The sequence below is a fragment of the Gymnoscopelus braueri genome, assembly GCF_963280865.1.
Source record: "Gymnoscopelus braueri genome assembly, chromosome: 9".
Classification (NCBI taxonomy): domain Eukaryota; kingdom Metazoa; phylum Chordata; class Actinopteri; order Myctophiformes; family Myctophidae; genus Gymnoscopelus; species Gymnoscopelus braueri.
Window position 1 is genome coordinate 34,350,477 of NC_137610.1, and position 25,232 is coordinate 34,375,708.

A 25,232-nucleotide genomic window follows, 5' to 3' on the forward strand; every position below is an offset into this window, starting at 1 on the left:
AATAACCCTGTTCTGTTTTAATGGAGAGATTTAGGGCCACATAATGCTATTCAAATAATGTAATTAGTATTGGTTTCTCTCTCTTGATAAGGTGGCTATCTTATCCAGACAGCGAGTGAGACAGAAAAGATAGCAACAACAAAGGAGTGTCCTTTTTGTCCTTGAGATTGACTACTAGTATCCAACTCAAACGATGCAACATGAGCTACAGCACAAGGGTTCAGCTTTCTATTTGTGTATGGATGTGTTCTGTCATGTTTTCTATGACAGCTGAGGCTGATTTATGCTTTCTTCATTTGCAGGACACTTTTTTTTAAACATACATTAGGTGTGACAGAGGTCAGAAGCAGGGGACAACGTGCCACAGTGCAATGCATTGTGAGCTTGTAGACCTGCTATTTTCAGTCGGGACACCAGGTTGATAGTGGTTAAACTGGTATAATAATCTTATGAATTTAACATTAGGCTAAATTACACCAGAGAATAAGTCAAGAGTTCAAACTCTGCTATCGCATCAAAGAAAAACAAATATTAACCCAACCATACGTATCACTTTTCATATTTTATTACCATAATATCGTGATTTAGTAATCAGCACATTTTCTTCAAATAACATTCACAGTTTTGTTATGTCCAGGCCCATAGAATCATATAGAAACTCCGGATAGCATTCCAGTAAAGGGCACACACATTAGTCTGTAATTCCTAGCTTAGAAGTCTGCATAACACTCTGTTATTGAGTCCGAATGGGCAGATGAACACAAGCAAGGTCCAAAATTGGCTGGAGGCACTGTGCCATTTGTCCTGTCACAAAGTCCCCTCCTTGAGTGTCTTCATTTATCACAACCAGATGGCTTACCTAGATGCTTGTGTAGTGAACTGAACAAACTGGAAAATGTAGCATTATCATTTTCATGTAGTACAAAATAAAGTGAAAAATGTCAATGCATTTTGGTATGCATTATTTATTTTTTTCAACATCGTCGGCACTGAAAGGGGGACAGGATTTCCATGGAAAAAGGTGATATATTGCTTATCAAAGGCACTTCCCGCCACCTGCACCTACAACTTGTTGGTGCAGGAAGCGTTTGCTTGATGCTATACCACCTTATAGTATGTCACACAGTATGTCACACACAGTCATGTACACTCAAATCAAGAAGGCTGTTTTGTTTTTTGTTTTCCTAAGAAAAACGAAAAACAAAACGTAGTTCAGATTGCGAGTCTACAAAGTGTACCTATTGTCGAGAATCCAGGAGATGCATGGCAAAAACAGAAAATAAAAAACAATTGGATTGCTTCGATTTATGCCATCTTGTATCCCAAACAATAATCCCAATGCTGTCGCTTATTAGCAGGGATATGGCCACAGACAGGCACTGGCATGCAGAAAAAAAGGATAACTTGTGGATGCAGTAATAAGCCATAATTAGTGCCTAATATGTAAACTTGGAAATGAGTGTGTTGACATGCACAGCGACATCCTATCATTCGGGTGAATATTCACGTAGTCAATTTAATCATTTGGTGCACTTAGATGTCTTTAATAACAGCCCAGATTTAACCATATCCCAATAATGAGTAATTTCAAAATGACAGTGGGGCTACTGGATGTTTACGTAACTGTTACTGTTACTGTGAATAACTGGGTGATGGTTTGACGTTGCGTTCACACAGTCAACAGTGATGTGAATATCCTTTTATAAACTAATAATCCGGATGACTGTGTGCAGGTTAACACACTCAATTGCTTCCAAACAATGTACCTCAGTTCCAAAGTCCCCAGTTATAAATTCTGCTACCCATCTCTGCTCATATACAAATTAAATGTACAAGAATAAAAATCTCTCCATATTTTACAGATATTATAAAATGTTCTTTTACTTAGAAAAGTTCTCCCAGTTAATCAAAAAGTCCCTTGTTTTATAATCTGATATTTTCCATCTAATATTTGTATTATCGATAACATTTACATACTTGAAAATAAGATAATCAGTGTGTGTGTGTGTGTGTGTGTGTGTGTGTGTGTGTGTGAGTGAGTGAGTGAACTTAAACAGTATATTGCACTACCATCCATTTTAGTTGACATCACTGGTAGACAATATTAGATTAAACTCTGGTCTCTAATGTTTAATCTATGGAGTGGGGTACACTTGTCTTACCAGACACAAAAACATCACGTCATCAGTTGAAAAGATCATATGGATGAAATGATCCTCATGCTTTTCTACAATACTCCAAAAGACTGTACCAGGTTTGCTAATGTTTGGGTTTTTCCATAGATCATCAAGCCTAAAGCTTCATTTATACTTTGTTGAGCCACCAAATAGTTTTGAATATTTTTTGTCATACAACACGGTCATTCTGCAAAATCTAATTTAGCCTTCAGCCACCCATTTCATGAAACACCTGCTAACATACTGAATTTAATGTTTTACATTATATCATGAATATACTGGAAAGGCCAGGATGCTATTACAAAATAGGATTTTGGATGCAGAATGGTTTGAGCATACTGTAGTATTGTGATATTTTCATGTAGTATTATTCTTATTATTTTTCACGTTTTAACGTTTATCCAGCACAAATGCTGTTTTTCAGCAACGCCCTGCTTCACAAGCCTACGTCACGCTGTTCCTCGTAAATCGGCTATTTCCGGTGTGTGACACCTGTGCACAACTAAATATAACTCGAGGTACGCTCTCTCACAGTTACAACACATTCATGCCTGGGAGCTGGCCAGTATAACCACTGAAGTATTCCACTGGAGCAGTTGGGGGTTCCGTGCCTTGCTCAAGGGCACAACAGCGGGTATTGAGGGAGGGGTGAGTGTTGCTCACTCTCTTCCTCTCCCAGAGTTTTCCTGCCGGCCCATTCGATTGAACCGGCAACCTTCCAGCCACAAGCATGCCCCTGTAATGTTTAGGCCCCGCTGCCCCAGTCATGTGGAAATGCACGTATAGTATGTCCTCTCCATACTGCGTGCCATACAGTATACAGCACTGTTAGCAGGAACACTACTTAGTATTTGTATATGTATAGTGTATATTCTGTACTGAACTCAATCTGGACACAGCAAGATAAGGTTAGGGGCACCTTTTTTTGTCACAGCATGTGACTGTCTGCAGGGCTGGGTTTTTAATTCACCATTATGTTTTGATTTAGTTTAATACCATTTAATATCCTCATGAATAGGAATTAAATTTAGATCACATAGTCTACTGTAGAAGCAGAAGGCTTCAACTATCCAGCCAAAGGGAGCTGTGCCTAATCACAGAAACATTAGAGTTTACTAGCGTTGGGCCCGAACAACACAACCATAGAAACAAGTATTAAAAAAACAGATACAGCAGCAGATAAATAATTGGCAAGAAGGTACAGGCCCTGTGACAAGTGCAAAACAAAGAAATCTTCAAATAAAATAGAATAAACGAGTGATATGATATAAAATTACTGGCTAGGATCCATCACTGTCTATGCAGGCCTAGTTAGTGTGTTTATGTACTACTACTATAATACACGTATAGTATAATTTATTTAGCAGTGGGATGCAAGTTTGATAATCACCTGTTTTTGCTACTTTTGCCTAATTCCATCCGTACCTAGGCCATAATGCCTGACGAGATGTCCCGATATAGGAAAATAACATTAGAGTAATATTGTTATTTTCCAATATTGGTACACTACACCTTGTTGTGCATTATCGATTAGATTATAGATTAGATTGCTTCCCCACCTCTCAATTCCTGCATGTAAACAAACCCTATCTGTCTGCACTCTTTCTGTTGTGTGCTACACTGCTACATTTCAGAATCACTGCAAACAAACTTATAATTATTTAATTATAATTAAAGGGTTGTCCCTCTATAAACACCACTACCACTAAAGTACACAAGCAGTTATTTACTATCTCACAGACAACCTCCACGCTACATGCTAACTTACAGTACTAACATGGCGTTAGGTCGGAGATCAATCGGTTACTTGAATTGCACACAGACAGTAGACGTTTTAAAGGCCCAATGTTTACTCCAAACCCTTTTAGACGAACACGCTTTACTGGTTATTAGCAGCTATGGGAGCTTTGTTTTTGCCCAACTTCCTGAAAGGCATTCCAGAGAACCATTCTCACTGTCCTAAATACTTCTTTGTCTTACTGGGATGGTGGAATTCTGCTAAGTCATCAGCCACAGAATGTGACAACCATATTAATTAAGGATTAAGGGGGGGGGGGCAGTGTGTGTGTGTGTGTGTGTGTGTGTGTGTGCTGTGTGTATGTATTTATACGTTGTCATATGGCGATGTCATGCTGCAAAAATAACCAATCTACGAGCTCAATGCAACGCGTCATGAGCTTGTAGATCAGCGATTTTCAAAAATGTTTAGATTTTTAAGAAAAGCTTATTTTCCCAAGACAAATACATCAAGTGTCTCTCCCACATGGTGCCAAAAACTGGGTTAGCACGCCAACTCAATACGGGTGCTTGGGGAGGCATCCCATTACTCTGCCAAGACTGTTGTGTCTGCGGTTTTAGCCAATCACACACACATAAGCATGGACAAACACACGTGCACACACGTACACATCCATTACATGGGACATTATGTGCACTCATACTGTACAACTATTAACGTACAAGTCGGCATGCACAGGCCCACACACACACACACACACACACACACGCACACACGCACGCGCACAGAGATAGAGGTTAGATTAAGTCTTGTATTATCACAGGTGGTTTTCAGAAATGTCATCTGATGCCACACACACACGCACGCACATGTGGCTCATTGTTTGAGTTCCAGCAACAACATAGGAGAGTGAGATAAGAGAAAGAAAACTATTTCATAATGTAAATATGTACATAACATATGCTGTATGTTTTGAGTACAAACTCATTTCTCTTCTAAAGAATTATCACTGTAAAGGTATACCAGCTCAATGATCCAATCACAAAGCATCACTAAATTCTGTATAATGTAGCCTGAATGTACTGTGTATACTGCTGTCACAGTTTGTTTGGATTTGAAACAAGAGAGTGAAAGCTTGGCCAAAAAGGCGAAAAACAAGGTAAAGTGAGATGAAGAGAAAGACTAGTCTATCTACGTGACAGTTTTGAATGTAAGGTGATCTCCCCTGTGCTTTCATGGGGGAAATCTGTGCTAAACGCACACAAACACACACAGGATGAGGTTTATACAATCCAGACAAGAGTGGTCTCTCTGTGTGTATGTGTGTGTGTGTGCGTGCGTGCGTGCGTGCGTGCGTGCGTGCGTGCGTGCGTGCGTGCGTGCGTGCGTGCGTGCGTGCGTGCGTGCGTGCGTGCGTGCGTGCGTGCGTGCGTGCGTCTGTGTGTGTGTGTGTGTGTGTGTGTGTGTGTGTGTGTGTGTGTGTGTGTGTGTGTGTCCGTCCGTCAGTACGTGTGTCTCGTCTGTGTGTGACCAATGTCCCATGGCGCACTGCTCTCAAGCTCTTCAAACACGACAGGAATTTCCTTATTTTTACTTTCCAACCCTCTGGCAGTGTGTGTGAGTGAATCAGTGCGAGAATGTTGAATTTGAGATTGTTATGTTTTGGCTGAGTTTGGCGGAGGTGATAGATTACAGCATTGCCACTGCTTCATACAGTGTGGAGATGGAAGACAGACAATCTAATGTCGTCTGTTTTCTAAATGGATCCAAATCCAAACTGAGAACCATAGATATGATATGATGTAACAATTCCACACCTGTACTATCTATGAACTATTGTACATACTGTAGCCCTTTCACGTTCTCTCATGCTGGCCATGTCAAATGTCAAAATAAAGTTTGCCTGAGGAAATTGTTATTTTTTTAACAGAAAAAACATGGCCCGGGTTCAGCCGAGAAAATGTTATGATACTGTTTTTCAGGCATTTTGTGCTACTGCCATATGCACTGAACCTTGAGGCTAATTTATGTTACAATGTCGTATGACAAAAATGGCTTTTTTAACTTTTATTTTTGTCTTTGCATGTACCGCTCCATTTCTCCAACAAAGGTATAGTATTAAAGCTACAATCGTTTTATGTCTGTTGTTTCCCTCTCCTGAGAGGTAATTGCAACAACGTCCGGACTACAGTAAAGATGGCGGCTCATCTAGTGTCCAATCAGATGCTCCGTCTGCTCCAAATACCTTTATCTGACACCAGGGACTACATTTCTCAATGGAATAGTAGGGAGACCACCTCCAACCACTGCAGATGTGCTAGTTATACTGTTTTAATATACACTACCATACAAATCGGTTACAATAAGTTTATTCATTAAAATAAGTTCCGTCTTGAAGCTTTAATCAACAACCAGACCTGGTTTTATTCCCATAACATATAGTTGTAATGAGCTGTGTCATTAGTGTTATGACATCACATGGTCCTATGTCTGGCATTACAGGCTGATTAATGACATTTACTAATATTAGAATATGTTTAATTCTAATCATCTATGAGCAATGTCTTAATAAAACTTTAAGCAGGCAGCTTGTATCTTTTTCCTGCTTGCCAAAACCGAAGAAGTTCTCTGCAGTTTAAATAGTTTTATACTCGATGAGGTTTTTGCTTTGAGCGCATAACGTTCAATTAGTTAACACTCGAAATAAAACAGACTTTGGCTAGTTCAATCTTGGAGGTGCAAGAATTGATGAAATAAACATTGGGGGAATGTGTTTTTAATTTTTGACACAATCACATCATTTTGTTTTTTGCTGAACGTTTATGTCAGCTACGCGCTGTAGTGAAAAATATTAAGAGAAAGTGTGAGGTCGTGAAGACCTTACCACCTCCCCATTGCTCTCCTATTCTGTAGTTTTCTCAGCCTACTACATCTATCCATCAGTATCATCCATCCATATCTATCCATTCATCTATCCATCCATACATACATACATACATACATACATACATACATACATACATACATACATACATACATACATACATACATACATACATACATACATACATACATACATACATACATACATACATACATACATACATACATACATACATACATACATATTCAGGGCCCATTCTTGATCAAAGGAAAATAAAACCTAGTAGTAAATAAAAAAAATAAAGTAAAAAGAAGTGTTGTGGAGAATATTATGTTGTTCTGTGTTTGCCAGGCTAGCAGTGTTCTGAGGTGGTCCAGGTGGCCTTACATCCTTGTTGTCATGGTTACAGTGTTATAATGTTGCCGTCCTCCCTCATGCTCTCCTGGCTGCTGCTGCTGTTTGTGTGGGCGGGGCTTCCATTGTTAGTGGGCGTGGTCAGTGAAGTGTCACTCAAGGACACTCCGACACTACTGGGCATTGAGACACTTTGTGGGAGGGGCCTCGGCACCGTGGAAGACTCATGCCGCATGCTGCCGAGCGAGATGGGAATGTTGTGATTTCCATTGTTGCCGTTGGTTACACGGTGCGAAACGTACGTTGGCAGGTTGTCGCTCTCGATGATGAGGTCGTCGTCGTCGTCTTCGCTGTCGCCCTCGGCAACGCTGTTGCTGTAGTTGTGGCAGAGGACATAGCAAAATGTTAAAAGCAGTGGAAAAAGTGCATCCAACAACTTTGTATAGGTTTAGGCCATTATTGGAGCAATAAAGACATATTGCACTTTTAATCAAACACTGCCAGTATTGTTGCTATTTAGTTAACGCTGATGTCAAAAATATTTCTTTGAGTAGGTATTTACCTACTTTAAAATTTGTAATTATTTCGTTTTTAAAAATCAAAACATTTAATTATGTGGCTGGTGGGATCCCATGGGAACGGTGTGGCTCCAATGTGGATGTGGGACTTCATGTGACCAGCCTGTGATGCCATTCATCTATGATGTCAGTCTTCTATGACGTATCTATGATGTACTACTCCAAATTGGTGCCAGGTTTCAGCCTGATCAGAGCCCCATTGACTTCCATAATTAAATTAAAGTAAAATATCGTTGCTGTCGGATGGAAACCTTGTCCTAAATCTCCTTTCTTCTACTTCTTCTTCTAAATAAAAAAAGTGAAACGAGCCGATCTCAAGCGTGTTTTCAAATAGTCAATGTATATAGGGTTAAAGTGGTTTAACTGATTCTGACCCCCTGGAACCTACTTAAGGACCCACTTTGAGAACCACTGCTCTAAAGCTAAATTCCAATACCCCAACTTTCACACTCGCTCACTCCCCTCGCGTCTTAGCCCCGCCCCCAGCGAGGAGGAGAGGATTAGATGCGAGGACTGAGTGATCGACCGGGTTGACCTCATAGGATCGTAATGCTCTACGCTCGACTAGCGTCATTTCAAAGCGACGGCAAATTCAGCGATCACTTATGACGTGACACACAGCTGGATCACTGGAACGGATCACTTGTCATTGCCATGAACGGAGATTAATTAACTATGCTTTTAATAGCTTTTGAGACAGATGAAGTGTGCACAATATATTTCAATGTATATAATTCTATTGTATTATGCAAGCCAGTGGCTTGTTGTGGTCCTTTCACATGTACTGTATATGAGTATGACTATGTGCAATCACATGTACTGTATATGAGTATGACTATGTGCAATCGTGAAATACTGTAAATGTGTGTGTGTGTGTGTGTGTGTGTGTGTGTGTGTGTGTGTGTGTGTGTGTGTGTGTGTGTGTGTGGGGGTTAAATGTATGTGTGTCGGGCCAGTGAGTGGGCGGGGAGGCGAGACCTGCTGGTATTTTCGGCATGGTTTCGGGTTTCAAGTAGTGTTTGTGTGGCCACATGTGGAGGAGGACTATGTATACATCATGGGAGAAGGAAAAAAACGGGTACACGTGATGCGGAAGTCAGAGATTTGGGGTATTGGAATTTGACTTATGGCTCATTGTGAACGAGTCTCACCTAGCAGTCATGGGGTTGCTCTGAGAGGCGGGGCTCGGCGAGTCATGGGAGGGGGCGGAGCCTGTGGACCCGGCTGAGCCTGTAGAAGTGTTTCCGGCCGAGACTTTACTCCCGCGATGCACCACGTTGTTCCGCTGGTTGGCTGGCTTCACTGTCACTATGAGGTTGTGACTGTTGGCCACCATCATGTCCGTCACCTGAAGTGAGAGAAAAGAGAACACTCCCGATTAAATGAAAGTCTCAAGGTGCACGGAAAATGGTTCAAGTACAGAGCCAACTCGTCCAGTTTACTAAATCTAAAGGGTTTAAAGGAGAATTTTGGACTGAAGTTTTCTTACCTTTTCTATGACGTTATGATATCTTAGGATGAATGATGCAAAAAAAAAAAAAAAAAAAAAAACATTAGTCTCGCTAGACGAGATTTCAATCTCGAGATTTCAATCTCGTCTAGCGAGACTTCTGTTTTTTTTTTTTTTTGGGACAGTGTTCTGTCACTATGAACGTCAGATCTCTCTCTCTCAAAAAAAAAAAAAGCTATTAAAATATGTGATCTAACCTAAGGCCTATCCGCGCACCTTTTAAGCTGTGGCGGCTCAGGGGTGGAGTTATGAAAATTTTCTACTGTATCATTCATCTTAAGATATCATAACGTCATAGAAAAGGTAAGAAAACTTTAGTCCAAAATTCTCCTTTAAGTGGTTAAGCCTTCAGCCTTTATGGCCTCACAGTGTTCATTTTGCTCTACTTCCTTACATCCTCTCTGCTTTGTATTCTGCCTCTGGATTGCGTGTCTCAAAACAACTGGCCTGATTTCACATTGTGTTATGACTCAAGGAAGGTTCCCTGGATATTACAGATTCTCAGATAAAACTATAACTAAACTAGAAAGTAGGCTCTCAGTGGAGCACAAATCTCTGCCAGGAGGCATGCCCTAATAACAGTAGCGCGGCAGGTGATTACCAGCAGTACCTCGTCCCTACTGTCTTATTCCCTCTCTCTCTCTCATACACATTTATTGTCTACCTCTCTCCATCGTTCTGTCAGACTCCTGTCATTCAAATCCCTCTGCAAAGTCGGTCTGGTTTTTAATGCCTTATGTCAATTATGTTTGTATCACCAGTCAACCAAAGGTTGTGATTTGAAATGGGTTTTTCGCTGCCCACAACCACATGACAGAGAGAGAGAGAGAGAGAGAGAGAGAGAGAGAGAGAGAGAGAGAGAGAGAGAGAGAGAAAATCAGTAAAGAAGTCTCAATCACATCATCCAAAACATGTTATTTTCAACTGTACATGTCTGTGATTTAAAGACATAGTTTCTAGTTATAGTTCTTTGGCGAACATAAGCACTCTTAAGTGTCAAGGGGGGTGGCGTGCACAAGAAATGTGATGCCGATCGGCCTAGTTGTACACAAGATTAGGTACGGGCATCGCACACACACACACACACACACACACACACACACACACACACACACACACACACACACACACACACACACACACACACACACACACACACACACACACACACACACACACACACACACACACACACACACACACACACACACACACACACACACACACGGCCGAATGCATGAATCTCCTGGCGGCGATTAATTAGCCCGAGTGTGTTGTTTATTTTGAACTAGTTTCCTGTCCTGTTGCTCAGTAATCACCTGATCCAGAGATTTTCCCGCCACGTCGATGCCATTGACCTCTAGGATCTCGTCATTGACACCCAACAGCCCTGTGCTTTCTGCCAGCCCCCCACGCACCAGCCGGGATATAAACACCCCAGGGACCTGGAGAGGTAAGGAGAGGAGAGCACATAAGATCATAGGAAAGGAGTAGAGAGTACTCTACATGAGAGAGGAGATGACAGTGATGTGGCACATTTGACTGAAACGGGTCTTAAAACATCAAGCATTGTCGTTTGATATTACAGAAGCTTACATTTAATATAAAAGGATGGAGCGGTGGAGATGAGAAACAAGAGACGAAGACAGACAGGAGAGCAGGCGGAAGGAATGAACCATCCGAGTGGTCTCTGAGTTTCATCATCATTACTAATCTTAATAATATGCATGTGTTGAAAGAATCTGCTCTAGATGGATTCGGGCTCGGAGCCCAGAATCCCCACTGGTTGCAAATCCAAAGGGAAAGACTTTAATCAAATTTTGTATTCAGGAAATCGACCATCAAGAAATATTCCACCATCACCAGTGAGTGACCTTCTCTGTGTTGTCTTACCTTCTCTACCCCGTGCGATGTCACCCGTACGCTCACTCCGTCGCGGATGTAGAACCCCAAGGGTTTATGGGTACCGTGTTTGTGGAGCCGTACGCGGCGGTGCGTCTCCGGCAAAATGTCCACGTCAATGATGGAGGAGATCTGTCGGAAGTCCTGCGGTAAGCCAATCAGAAGGCCTGGCTTGTTCTTTTGGTGGGTGGAGCTGGAGCCGGTTGGGCGTAGTCCTGTCAAGCCCAACCCCTTTTTACGCCGCTGGAGGGAGTTGGTGAAGACTACAGGATCGTCTTCTGGAACAGAGAGAGAGAGAGAGAGAGAGAGAGAGAGAGAAGTTGAGCATCATTTTCATGCACTATACAGTATACTTTGTTGCACGACAAATAGCCAATAGCCGATCTAAAATGTTACATAGCTCACAACGCGTTGCATTGCAACGTGTTTTGAGCGTGTAGATCTGCAATTTGTATTATTTTTACTCCAAGTATGGATTATTGTGGTTAAATTGACAGCCAGCCAGAGTGAAAGATTGCCATCGCAATCTCAGGATGTTCTGACTGAGATGGCTTCCATCCTCAGCGAGATGTGGGAGAAAGAGAACGATGGAGAAAGAGCTAGAGGCAGATTGAAGTATAGATACAGATAGAGGAGCTCACTGGGCATTTGATTTAAATGTGTTTTGGTTGTTTTGTTTACTATTTTTGGTCCAACCCACAAACATAAGGAAATTGTGTGTGTGAGAATGTCTTAGGTTTATGGATGATATCCAGTCCACAAGTTTATCCATATAGCCTAGTCAGGTACAAACATCATTACATCACTTCACAGTGTTGTTGTTCTTCACTTCAGTTGTGGCGGAAATGAAGACGTTTCAGTCCACAAATGGATCTAATTCCATTAACGTATCCATTACCTCAACGGTCTCTGTGTGTGTGTGTGTGTGTGTGTGTGTGTGTGTGTGTGTGTGTGTGTGTGTGTGTGTGTGTGTGTGTGTGTGTGTGTGTGTGTGTGTGTGTGTGTGTGTGTGTGTGTGTGTGTGTGTGTGTGTGTGTGTGTGTGCGTGTGTGTGTGCGCGTGTGTGTGCGTGTGTGTGTGTGTGTGTGTGTGTGTGTGTGTGTGTTTGCTTTTACAGCCTATCTCTGCAGGAGTCTAGCCCAACAGTTCTAAACCTTTTCTGGATTAGGTCCCACTTGAAAATCTAGCGTTCGCAGCCCACCCATCTGACCACTTAAAGTGGTTGTGAAGTGGTCAGATGGGTGGGCCGCTTGCATTTTCGGAGCATGTTATGATCCATCAATCGATGGTGTTCCGGCTTGGATCAGTGGAGAATAACTTTTACAGGTTTACAGGTGTAAAACAGTTTGTGAAAAATAAAGGTCTACATCTACAAATGTATACATAATGTAGATACCGTATAATGTATACTTTATTTATTTTCTGTGGAACAGAGTATACTAACTAAGTTCCTATTTAGCAGTATCACAATCACTCACTTGTCAACTTGTTTTAACACAATGTTTTGAAAATATTAATGTTACATTATCGTTAACATCTTAGTGTTTTGCTAATTATTTGGGGACCCACTTGCAATATCCTCATGGATTTGAGAATTGGTCTAGCAGCCGTCTATAAGAGGGTTGGTCGGTCTGTGTGTGCCTGTGTCTGTGCGTGTGTCCAAAGCTAAACTCTCAAACAGCGACACATTTCTGGTGCACACTGCCAGCAGGCCACAGAAGCACCTCCAACATCAAACAAAAGGCCAATGCGTCTGACAATATGAAGCGAGTCAGATAATAGAATGTGATCAGCACAGGCAGACAGTACATAATACAGTAGATTACCTACCCTCCATTAAAGAACATGCTCATGAATCATTTTTATTAAGCCAATAAAAAACGGCAAGTAAGTAGGAAAATATAGGGCAGACAAATATAGGGCCGATACTGCAAGGTAGGACAGGCTATGATGTATTATAGACTCGGGGGATATCGTCATTGTCGGGCAGAAACCTTGTATGTCCAAAACCATTACTTTTAAAGGAATAGAAAAAAAGCTCTTGTTAGCACTTGTCGTTATACTGTTGGCAAAACTGAACACGACGTCACTAGCACGTTCCTACTGAGTCAAAACTAGCATTTACGCTAGCTCTTGTTATAGACTACTAGTGATGTACTCAAATGTTCAGTGATGAGGATAATTTATGAATAGCATTATGCAGGGCAGTTACAATAACCATCATCAGAACCCCTGTTATCATCAGAGCAAGTCACAAACTATGCAGTAAAACATTCAAAGAAAGAAAGTGTTCTTCCACTGGAATGGATTTAATCAGATTACTCTAATCCTATTAATTCAACCTAATCCATGACCAAAAACCTTAGAGGAGCCTTAGAGGAGTGCAAGACTGTACCAGGAGCAATAAAACCGATGAAGTAGTCGACCTTGGCATAACTGATGTAGGGAGAAAAGCATAATAAAAAAATGAAGGGGGAGGTGTAACGGTGCTCTGTCCAGGCAATTAACCACATGGAACCTAGTGTCCCTATTCTGGGGGTAACATTTGCCGAACATAGCCGATCTACAAGCTCCCAATGCGTTGCAGAAGAGATTTGGGGTTGAGGGAAAAAGAGCAGACCAAGTACAGAGCCAAAGGTCAAATGTAACAAGTATTGGGGGTTTCATATGGTTAACCACATGAAAGCTAGTGTCCCTATTCTGGCCAAAATATTCTCTGCAAAGACATTTGGTGTAGAGGGAAAAGAGGAGGGGGAGAAGTATAGACCCCTGGGGGACCCCGGTCAACAAAGTAGGGTGATGGTTATGGCAGTGATACAGGGGTTATGAAGAAAATGGAGTTGGTCATAATCGTTGGAGGGAAAAAAAACCAATGGCAATATCCATTGCCTGAAAATGTTAGCAACCTAACAGTACACACACCTTTTAGAACAGCTTCATTTATAGTCAAGTCAGGAGGACAGAATTTATTACATAACACACCAATTGAAGCAGAGCACTAACAGACATAATCAGAGAGGTCACAGGTCAATGGGGAAATAAGAGATAGGACTGCAACTATTGATGTGTGTGTGTGTGTGTGTTTAACCCTTCCTCTCCCTTCAAATACTACCACTGCCTCAGGCTGTCGCTGGAAATAAGCCTGAAATGTGGATGGAAAAAGTAAAATGCCTCCCCTAATGGGTTTAACCACTTATACCCTCATTCCGACTTCGTCACATGACAAATAGCCGATTGGAAATTTCCAGAAATGTTTGAACACATTTGAAAGATTTAGCCTATAATGACCCACAATATAGAGAAGCCAGGTTGAAAGTGGTTAAGAAAAGACATGGTCTAGACTCCATTGTTTTAAGATCTCTGTCTGTGTGTCCAGATGTGGAGGATCAGCATTCAGGGTTGAGATAATCAAACAGATTAGACACACCGACAGATTACGCTAAATCTCCCATCTACTGTATAATCCCATAATTGTTATACTGTACTAGACTAAAGAATGATCTTGAGATCAGTGTCTCTCTCTCTCTCTCTCTCTGGAGTTGTTCTGTAGGTGAGATGACACAACATCTTGGATCTCACCACCATTTAGGTCTTTCTTTCCCAGAATCAGAATTATTTTATTCACCAAATATGTTTTCACATAATAAGGAATTTGACTTGGTGAGGTTGGTGCATTGCAGTGAACAACAGCAAGAGATATTTACAGATTCACTCAGATATATCATACTATATATGGGTTTAGATCAGACGGTTTATATGTCATTTTTGATTAGATGCTACAAAGAAGAGAGGTGGAAAATCAATAAGACAGACAGCAGAACAGAAGAGAGAGATGATCGGTCATTGGTCGCTGTGGGATTTAGCCTAAACCCCATGATATGATAGAAATCTTCCACCTGCTCAGTGAATTTGGAGTCCCCCCCTGCTATTATGTTCCTTTGAATCTCACATGTTTGTCGTCGCTGCGACCTTCTCTGAAAGACAATCACAAATAGGCTCTATGCACAGCAGCCATATTATCACTTCCTTCCCAGGTGTTACCAATGATACTAATGAAGGCTCTGTTCCATTTAGTCTAGCACAGTGGTTTCCACGACCCCCATAACTCTGAGAGTGTACAAATGGAACCAAACGGACCCTTACGGGTCCGTTTGGTTCCATTTGTACACTCTCAGAGTTACACACCTGTAAGGGGTCATTTGGAAGCCCATGAGGGTCCCTGGACCCCAACTGTAACAGAGTGTTTCCAGTGGGCCAACATACACAATATCAGCACCCTGACTCTGTTTGACCAGAATGGAACAGAGCCTTCATTAGTATCATTGGTAACACCTGTGAATGTCTTCATAATATGGCTGCTGTGAATAGAGCCTATTGGAGGAGGTGATGTTCAAAACGCTCCAATCAGAGGAATCCATGGGGTGAAGGGGGGTTAGGACATTAACCACTTGAACCTCAGCATCCATATTCTGAGGGGAGCATTGAGGGGAACATCTACAAGCTCACAGCTTGAGCTTGTAGAGCGGCTATTTGTGGTTAATGGCTTGGGAGGATGAAGTGAGCTAGTTGTTGTTGTAATGACACAAACAAACCAGGAGGAGGAAACGTACTGACAGCTTATGTTAGGCAATAACATTATCAATGCACAGTGTGTATTGGCTACACTTCACCAACCAGGAAGTTATATAATACTAGACTAGCCAAACAGAGTCTAGAGAGACTTGCTTCTGTGTGATTTCACATCTTTTATTCAGAAGGCATACACACACACACACACACACACACACACACACACACACACACACACACACACACACACACACACACACACACACACACACACACACACACACACACACACGCGGGGGCAATATCAGTGCAGAAGGACTTGTACAGTCTGATCCTCTTATTATCATAGAGATCCAGACAACACAAACTCCAACCCCCACCACGCAAACACGCACACACTCGTGCGCACACACACACATCCCCCCTGGGGATTAATAAAGTGTCATCTGTCTGTCCACACGCGCTCGCACACACGCACACACACACACACACACACACACACACACACACACGCACACACACACACACACACAAACACGTTTAACTCCAGACTTGCATACGATAAGCCGCTAGTTGCTAGGAGACCATTGTAAATACAACAATGGTGATAAAGACCGTAGTGGCTGGTCTATTGTGCTTTGGATGTTTTTCCTTTCTAGTAAAAGCAGATAGGTGAATGGGGAACATCTAACACAGACACTGAATCAGTGAGGGCTTTCAGGGTACACAGAAAACACAGCTGAGCAGTGCAGTAATGAAAATAGACTGTGATGATGGGAGTGCGATGCAAGGGGTTATTTTAATCCAGATTTGATCCTGATCTCTGGCTGTATTTGGCAAAAGGCTAAATCTGATCTGGGTCAAAGGGTTAAACAGTGTGTGTTCCTGTGTAAGTGCCAGTGTAGATCACATGCATATGCAGGCACGTACATGTACTACACGCACACATGGCTCCTAAAGGTCAAACAGCCATCCCCTGAATACTGGGGTCATACATCCTGCAAAAGGCTACTATCCACATTCTATATGCTCCACCACACCACACAGGTAGCAGAACCTCTATTCAAGGTTCAAGGTTGGGCTTCATTGTTACATTTGTGTACAAGAGTAAAACAGCAGCATAGGTAATAATAATAATAATAATAAAACCGTAAAAAATATCAAAAAAAGAAAGAGAGAGAGTGCAAAAAAGAGCAAAAAATAGAACATCAGCGTTTGTACATTTGCATATGATCTTGGTCTATGATGTCCATTCTGCTGTACAACCCATCTATCTGACTGATGTTTCTCTGTCTCTGGCTGCTTGCCTGTCTGTCTGCCTGTCCGTCTCTCTGCCTGCCGGCTAGCCCCTTTCGGGACCCTGTTTACCTTTTTTGTATTTGGGAAGGCGGTATCCAGGGTCCCTTGTTGGTTAGAACACGCTCTCTCGTACCGGCGGCTACCACTGTCTGGTCTCGGGCGTACAGCTCGTCGCTTAGAAGTTGCAGAGATTTCTCAAAGGTACCAACAAGAGCAATACTAACACGCGAGAAAGCGGCATCAAAAAGTGGGGATCGGCGATGCCGTTTAACATTTTTAATAATTTAGTAAACCTTAAGCTCATTTCTCACACTCTGCTCCACTGCCCATGTTCCGCCTCCCCGCGGTGACTGACAAGCTGCGCGTCCTACGTTACTGCCTCTGATTGGCGAGCTCCTACACGCTTGCATGACAATCACAACGCGGGGAGGCGGGACATGGGAAGTGGAGCTGCAGGAGCAGAGTGTGAGAAAGGAGCTTAAGGTTTACTAAATTATTAAAAATGTTAAACGGCATCGCCGATCCCCGCTTTTTGATGCCGCTTTCTCGCGTGTTAGTATTGCTCTTGTTGGTACCTTTGAGAAATCTCTGCAACTTCTAAGCGACGAGCTGTACGCCCGAGACCAGACAGTGGTAGCCGCCGGTACGAGAGAGCGTGTTCTAACCAACAAGGGACCCTGGATACCGCCTTCCCAAATACAAAAAAGGTAAACAGGGTCCCGAAAGGGGCTACCTGCCAGCCTGCCTGTCTCTCTGCCTGTCTGTCTGTCTCTCTGCCTGCCTGCTTGTCTCTCTGCCTGCCTGTCTCTCTGCCTGCCTGCTTGTCTCTCTGCCTGTCTGTCTGTCTCTCTGCCTGCCTGCTTGTCTCTCCGCCTGTCTGTCTGTCTGTCTGTCTGTCTGTCTGTCTATCTGCTTTCCTTGCCTACTGTGTACAGAGTTGTGTGTGTGTCCCCCAGCTTGCACCCACATTATGACTTTTAGTCCCCCACTGAGGGAAGCTTATTAAACACAGCTGGAGCATACCAACTGCTGACGCAGACAGGGGGGAGGTTAGAACATACCAACTGCTGACTCAGACAGGAGGGGAAGTAAGTCACAGAGGGCAGTGTGCGTGCGTGCGTGCGTGTGTGTTGGGGGGGTTAAAGGATTGGGAAGGACAGGAGACAGTACAAATTATGAGAGAAGAGAGGAGGTCACAGGTTAATGAAGGCAAGGTCAATGGGGAAATAAGAGATAGGACTGCAACTATTGATTATCTTTTTAGCGATCATTCTATTGATTACTTTCTCTATTTGATATATGATAGCAATTGTTAGACAGAATAATATGATGACAGCCAATGATGAGACTTTATTCTCGGTTCTTCCTGTTCAAGAGGACAGGTGAGTATGTTTGAATGGAAAAGACACTTCCTGGTTTCTGCCGTGTCCATTACTCCCTAAAATATAACTGTGATGCAACATATTACCCATTTCTCATTTTAGACAGTAATACTAGATCACTTTTTACAATGCTCCCCAAAAATAAATCAGTGTGTTTTTTTCTTCTACAGTGTATAACAAACTGTCAATCTGTCAGTCAGTTGATATTGATTATTTGAGGTCATGCTACACAGCAGGCTAAAGCCTGATTTATAAGTCGTCTTACGACGGTGTCACATGCCGAACATAGCAGATCCACAAGTTCACAATGCATCGCCGATGCAACACGGTGTGAACTTGAGGTGTCTTCTTTTTTTGAAAAAATATAGCATAACCCAACCCAGTCTATCTGTATGACTGACTGCATAAACTAAATGATTCTAGTATTACGCCTGTTGTTAGCCATACCCATACGACAACGACAACAGAACCCAACCCAAGACAGCCTCTCTCTGCTGGAGATAAATACCTGACCTGCTACATTCCTCCCACAACATTCCTTTGATATGTCTCCATCAGTCTGTCTCCTCCTCTCCTCTCCTCTGCTCTCCTCTCCTTCAGTCTCTACCCTTCTTTGTTACTTCCTCTCATCACAGCCCCTCCTCCTTCCTTCATCTCTACTCTCTGGGGTGTGTGTGTGTGTGTGTGTGTGTGTGTGTGTGTGTGTGTGTGTGTGTGTGCTCAAGCGCGCGCTTGCGTGGGTTATGTCTGTTCTGAGCAGCAGTATTGATCCCTTGACATCAGCGTTAATGGTGAGAGAAAACTACGCTAAACACACACACACACACACACTCACACACACACACACACAGAGATTACACCACGTACCCTCTCTCTAGTCTAGGCCCTTGTAACTGTACAACCATATGCATGTGCTTTGTGTGTGTGTGTGTGTGTGTGTGTGTGTGTGTGTGTGTGTGTGTGTGTGTGTGTGTGTGTGTGTGTGTGTGTGTGTGTGTGTGTGTGTGTGTGTGTGTGTGTGTGTGTGTGTGTGTGTGTGTGTGTGTGTGTGTGTGTGTGTGTGTGTGTGTGTGTGTGTTTCCTGACTGGGCAGACAGACAGAACAACAGAAGGAAGAATCAGACTGCAGCCTGGAGGTATAGACACTGCTAAACCCTTTACACACGCACGCGCACACACGCACACACACGCTCACACACACCCACACACACACACACACGAATAAACTCACTGTACAAAGAGACACATAACAGTGTATCAACCTCCCCTCTGTGAACACTTGAAGAGATAAACCCTTCCACAGCCAAATGCACATGTTTTAACCACTTAAACCCTCTCGTCTAGAATTAGTAAATTGGTCTTGGACCTGAGTTGTCTCTGTACTTAGACCACTTTTTTCTGTCTACAACAAATCTCTCCAAAAATAGCCGATCTACAACGCGTCGTGAGCCTGTAGATCTGCTATTTTTGGCTAAAGTTGTGGTTAATTCCCACAGCATTAGGGCTGGCCCTTGTTTGGATATTTCCACTGCAATAGTTGCACTGGTTCATTAAAATGCAATTTTAGTATTTTATTTATAATGTGAGTGCTCAACAATTCTATACTGGAATGGAAACATGTGGCTTCTCTCCCCTGCGTACTGTAATTCAACCACTTAAACCCTATATACTTCATTGACCGGGGCCCCAGGGTTCCGTATTTGGTCCCCTCCTTTTTTTCCTCTACACCAAATCTCTTTGCCGGAATAGGCGATCGGCAAGTTTACAACCCGTGTTGTTGTGGCGCATTGTGAGCTTGTAGATCTGCTTTTTTGCAGAACGTTGGCTTCTTATGACATGCGCAGAAAAGGGACGTAAGGTTCATGTGGTTAAGGTTAATCCTCTCTATCTCTCGGTCTTCTTTTTTTCTTCTTTAATCTTTCATCATTTTAAAGAAAAAATACAAAATCCAAAGATTAAAGAGAACGTTACGTAAGGGAGAATGTAAAGGTAATTAACCACAAGAACCACAAGAGCCCGCCTGGGAAGCCAAGGGTCCCAGGTTCTATTCCAGGCCTCGGCAATGTGTCGGAAGAGTCCCTCAGAAAGACACTTAACCCCTAACTGCTCCCCCCTCCGCGCTCCTCTGTGGGCAGCACTCAGCTGGGTGAAGCTGAAAACCATAAATAAAAAACCTCTGGCTTAGTACAGACCCCTGAGGGACTACGGTCAACCAGGCAAGTAAATAGGGCTTTAGTGGTATTGTTATTCGGTGTATGGTATAAAATGTACTTTACTAGAAACTATGAACATAATAATTCTGTTTTAGCCTTTCCCGTTAAATAACACTTTACTTCACAATGTACTGCAGATGAGAGACTCTGACCCAACGGCGTGTTTCTCCAAGAGGAGGCAACCATCCAGTGTATATTTTTAAGTGTACAATGAAAGAGGTTTCATTTCATAGTGAATGTGTGTAATAATATCATACGGTACATTCCATGCTGTTGTGTACTTTCACAGTATGGTAACAAACAACTTCATAATGTATATTTATAATATCAACAAACCTGGGTGATATTTCTATACACAATGATAGAACCCCCCACAGTAGATGGGTAAATAAAGTATCAGATGGCTAGATGTCATAATGCAACATTGGTGTAGAGTTCACTAGACTTCTGATTATTTGTTTGAAGGGCTCATAATAGACAATATTAGACATAATGGCTATATAATGAACTTGGTGGTATGACTGTAACTGTTGGCTGACTGGCTTTTTGACTGAATCGCTGGCTGTCTGTCTGTGTAATATGATACAGTGTGCAGTATAATAATTACTGAATTGTGGAACTCTGGTTAATGATACTAAGGTAATTTGTCACATTGGTTTATTATTACAGAGCACAGGGAACTGATGGAATCACTGACTCATTGCCCCAATGGCTACTAACCACATTAACCCACATTAACATGTCCAAAGCTTTAAAATTCAAAAGCTTAATAAAAATATATTCTAGAGATTTGTTCACAATTTTCCAAAAAAAATAAAATAGCAGATCTACTGTACAAGCTCACTATGTCTCGCATTTCAACATGCTGTGAGCCTGTAGATTGGCTATTTCGGCTAGTTGACATACTGTACTACAATTAACAAAAGAGGTCCTCGGCGTCCGCTGGCCCGTTCCCGACGACCTTTGCTGTATGTCTCCCCCCCCATCTCTCTCCCCATTTCCTGTCAGCCTACTGTCCTGTCAAAATAAAGGCATAAAAGCCCCAAAAATATCTTTAAAAAATAAAACAAAGGAGGTCCTTGTCTTGCTGTTTATGTTAGGTGAATGGTTGACTAGCAAGGTGAAGGATGGCTGAAAGATCTGATTCACTTGATGAACAAGTAGACTCGTACAGTAATAAATGCAAGCGCCCTGTCTCTCTCTTTACGTTTGTGCATACTGTAGGTTTTTATGTGTGTATTGTAAGTGTATGTTTATGTGTGTATCGTATGTATAATGTATTTGTCCCAAATCTACTGATGTGTATGAGTGACATGTATGTGTGACGTGTGCGTGTGCGTGTGCGCGTGCGTGTGTGTGTGTGTGCATGCATGCGTGCGTGCATGCATGTAACCATACCCTGCTATGCCCACCATCTGGGATGTGAGGTGCGGCCATATGTTTGTGTAAGTATACAATGGAACCTGACAGGAGAGATGAGCCTGATTTTTACTTCATCATTCCACATAGCATCGCGATGCGTTGTGAGCTTGTACACCTGCTATTTTAGGCGCATGATATCGTCGTATGACAAAGCATAAATTCAGCAATATGGACAGGGGTCACTCTGAGAATGTATGTCAAGGATTATGTCATGCTTTTAAAGACCTTTGTTCTGAAGAACGTCATGGACATTGGACACCGAAACTGAAATAAAGAACTGTGTTTTAGGAACTACACTGCAATGTGCTGACTCTATTTCTATAGATCTCTCCAGCGCCTTCTCTAAAGTTTGGATTTGTGTTCTAAGCCTATATCTCCACCCCTTTTTACTGAGAACAAGGAAATGTTTGCACGTACACTATACTGTTTGAGGGGATATGCAAAGTAAGAAATCCAATGACATATGTTATGGTACGAGTACTCTAAATATACAAATTGTCTGCCTAATGCAGCAAGTGCTGTATCTCCAAGAGAAATCCATGTACATTTACATTTACTGTACATGGTGATTAAATGCATTCTAAGTCCCTCAAGGAGTCCAAGTTCACTCCCGAGTTCCTTGAGCAGTTCATTCTTGGCAGCCACAAACTTCCTGTGACTAGTGTGAACCCCGCTTCAAAACCTCCAGAGAGTATAATTTCTCCTCTCTGTCTGTCATCTGGTTAGGTGTCACTCTGTCTAATTACAGTTTAATATCTACAAGCTGCTCCGCCTTGTTCTTATACACATAAGTCGTATAAAAAAATAAAAACATGTTGCATCATGACATATTGTGAGCTTGTAGATCTGCTATTTTCACCTTCTTTTTTATGTTTGACGGCAGCAACTACTGTAGCAGAGACAATATGTTAATTTGACCCCTCAATAACTCCCTCCTGGGATAATTAATGTAGTTCATACCACCTCTCTCTCTCTCTCTCTCTCTCTCTCTCTCTCTCTCTCCCTCTCTCCCTCTGGGTGCATTTGTGCTACATCAGTTTCAAGCCTGCAGGGTCAGCCGCCCCCTTTACCCTGTGATTGTTGCCAGGTCGTCTGTCTAGTGTCAGCAGGGACACCTGTCCCGTTAACCAGTTGCAGAGAGACTGTGACGTTGTGGACTGTGAGGTGTTGTGGACTAAATATAGATCTGTGGGGTTATGCAACGTTGCTCAGGATAGGTTTGAACTGAAGAGTGTCCTGAGAGGGCAATTTATCGAATTTCAGCAGGTGTAGAGAGCCCGATTTAACACAGACATCTGTGATAGGAGGAGGCACCTGCTTCATGACCCCAATGACACATCATTGCTCCACATCCAACACCCTCTCTGTCTTCTACTAACGAGATGGCGCATAAATAGCTGCTTGTTGAAAGATGAGGGGTAACTGCATCGCATCCAGCTAGAGTGCAGCCACACTTACATAGACAGAATGACAAGACTATCCTGTTCTCATTTCATAAGTGTTTACAGTATCTGTTATCAGGGTGGAGGTATAACTACTCCAACAACTGTAAAGGGAATAGTACAATCTGGATGGTTAATTTAACTCTAGTCTTGCAGTAGACAATGGATTAAATACAATGTCTGGGGTGCAACTATTGAAAAGTGGTTAATAAATCCAACAGTAGAGAAAACAATATGATTGAATTACACATTATTAAGTGAAATGTATTATTTATGATCAATAAGCTTAGTGAGACTGAATACTGAGCTAAAGATGCAAAGCAAAGCTTGCGTGCTCGCTTTGCAGTTCCCTTTTTGTACTGCATCAAATTCTGTAGTAAACTTGAGCAGTCACACTGTTTGACGAAATGTTCTAATTATATTTTCAGCATTCAGAGTAGAGAACTGCTAGCTTAACTGTTTCTTTATCAGCTTATACCTGTACTATACGTGTGTGTGGCGCGCACACGTGTTTGTGTGCGTTTGAGTGTGTGAGCGCTTGGTTGGTTTTCTCAAGATGTTTCATGGTCAAAATATTCCATAGTGATAAGATAACTGACAAGGACAAGATCTTCACACCTACTCTCTGTCTTTGTTCTTTGGTCTCTTGAGTCATACATGTACAGTATCTCTCTGCACCTCTGTCTCTCTGTGCCCCCTCCCATCTCTCTCGACTGACTGACTGACTGACTGCTTCCTATTGTTACGGTGATGAGGTGCATACTTCGACGCATACCTGTTTCTTGAGTCAAGTGGAGCCAGTCTCTCTCTTTCTCGCTCTCTCCACACGCACGCACGCACGCTTGCACGCACGCACGTACGCACGCACGCACGCACACAAATAATCTTTGATCTACTTTCAGACAAGGTGCTACAGATTTATTTGCCTTGGCACACTGGACAGGTGGAATGCTCTGGCTTCAGATGCATCAATCTGAGCCTTGAGCTTCATGGTTACAACCAAGACAAATCAAAGTATCATTCCCCAAACATCCAAATTAAATGACACTTAGAGTGTAAATGGGAGCAAAATCTAACATAGGTTAAATGAAACATACACTGACAAATGTATTTTAAACTGTGTGTAAACCGTGTGTGTGTGTGTGTGTGTGTGTGTGTGTGTGTGTGTGTGTGTGTGTGTGTGTGTGTGTGTGTGTGTGTGTGTGTGTGTGTGATAAATAGGTAGATAGCTCACTGCTCACCATGCCCAAACAAGCCCATCTGCACCGCACATGTTCACAGAGCTCTCAAATATAGAAACATACTATCTGTTCAGGATAAACGTGAAAGCCAATCACAGCAGTTCTGATTTGTCTCTGCATAGAAGAGCATAGCAGTATGTGTCATTGATACCGAGTGTGTGCTCACACAAAATAATAGTTGAACCCCATTTAACTTGTGCAGCTCTAAATCGTTTTGGCATGCTAAGCTAACACAAATTATTACAATATTCAACATCATATGTTTGATTCATGAGTTGATAACAAAAGCAACACATTTCTTTGTCCATCTGTTCTTCTGTCTTTGTACTTGGTCTATTAATATTTGATTTCATCCTCTCATCCTGCAGTACAGACATGTGTCTGTCTGTCTGTCTGTCTGTCTGTCCGTCCATCCATCCATCCATCCATCCATCCATCCAAGCAGCCAGAGACAAAAGATAGGATGGGTGGGAGGGGCACGCTGCACTACTGACAGCTGCAGTAGCATAAGAATATATTTC

At 42.4% G+C, this 25,232-nt stretch overlaps 1 protein-coding gene across 2 annotated transcripts in view; it reads right to left on the reverse strand.

The window, feature by feature from the left end:
- Positions 1–543: 543 nt before the first annotated feature.
- The window catches only part of pard6a (par-6 family cell polarity regulator alpha), a 40,376-nt gene continuing 15,687 nt past the window's right edge, over positions 544–25,232 (reverse strand). Inside the window, exons 3-6 of one of the 2 annotated variants that reach the window (XM_080437976.1) lie at positions 11,135–11,418; positions 10,561–10,686; positions 8,883–9,079; positions 544–7,527 (exon numbers count right to left, since the gene is read on the reverse strand). In XM_080437976.1, coding sequence (XP_080294102.1) covers positions 7,203–7,527; positions 8,883–9,079; positions 10,561–10,686; positions 11,135–11,418 — 932 coding nt within the window. In that variant the 3' untranslated portion in view covers positions 544–7,202. Of the gene's footprint in view, positions 7,528–8,882; positions 9,080–10,560; positions 10,687–11,134; positions 11,422–25,232 lie in introns of both variants that reach the window. The other variant, XM_080437975.1, reaches the window with a different exon arrangement.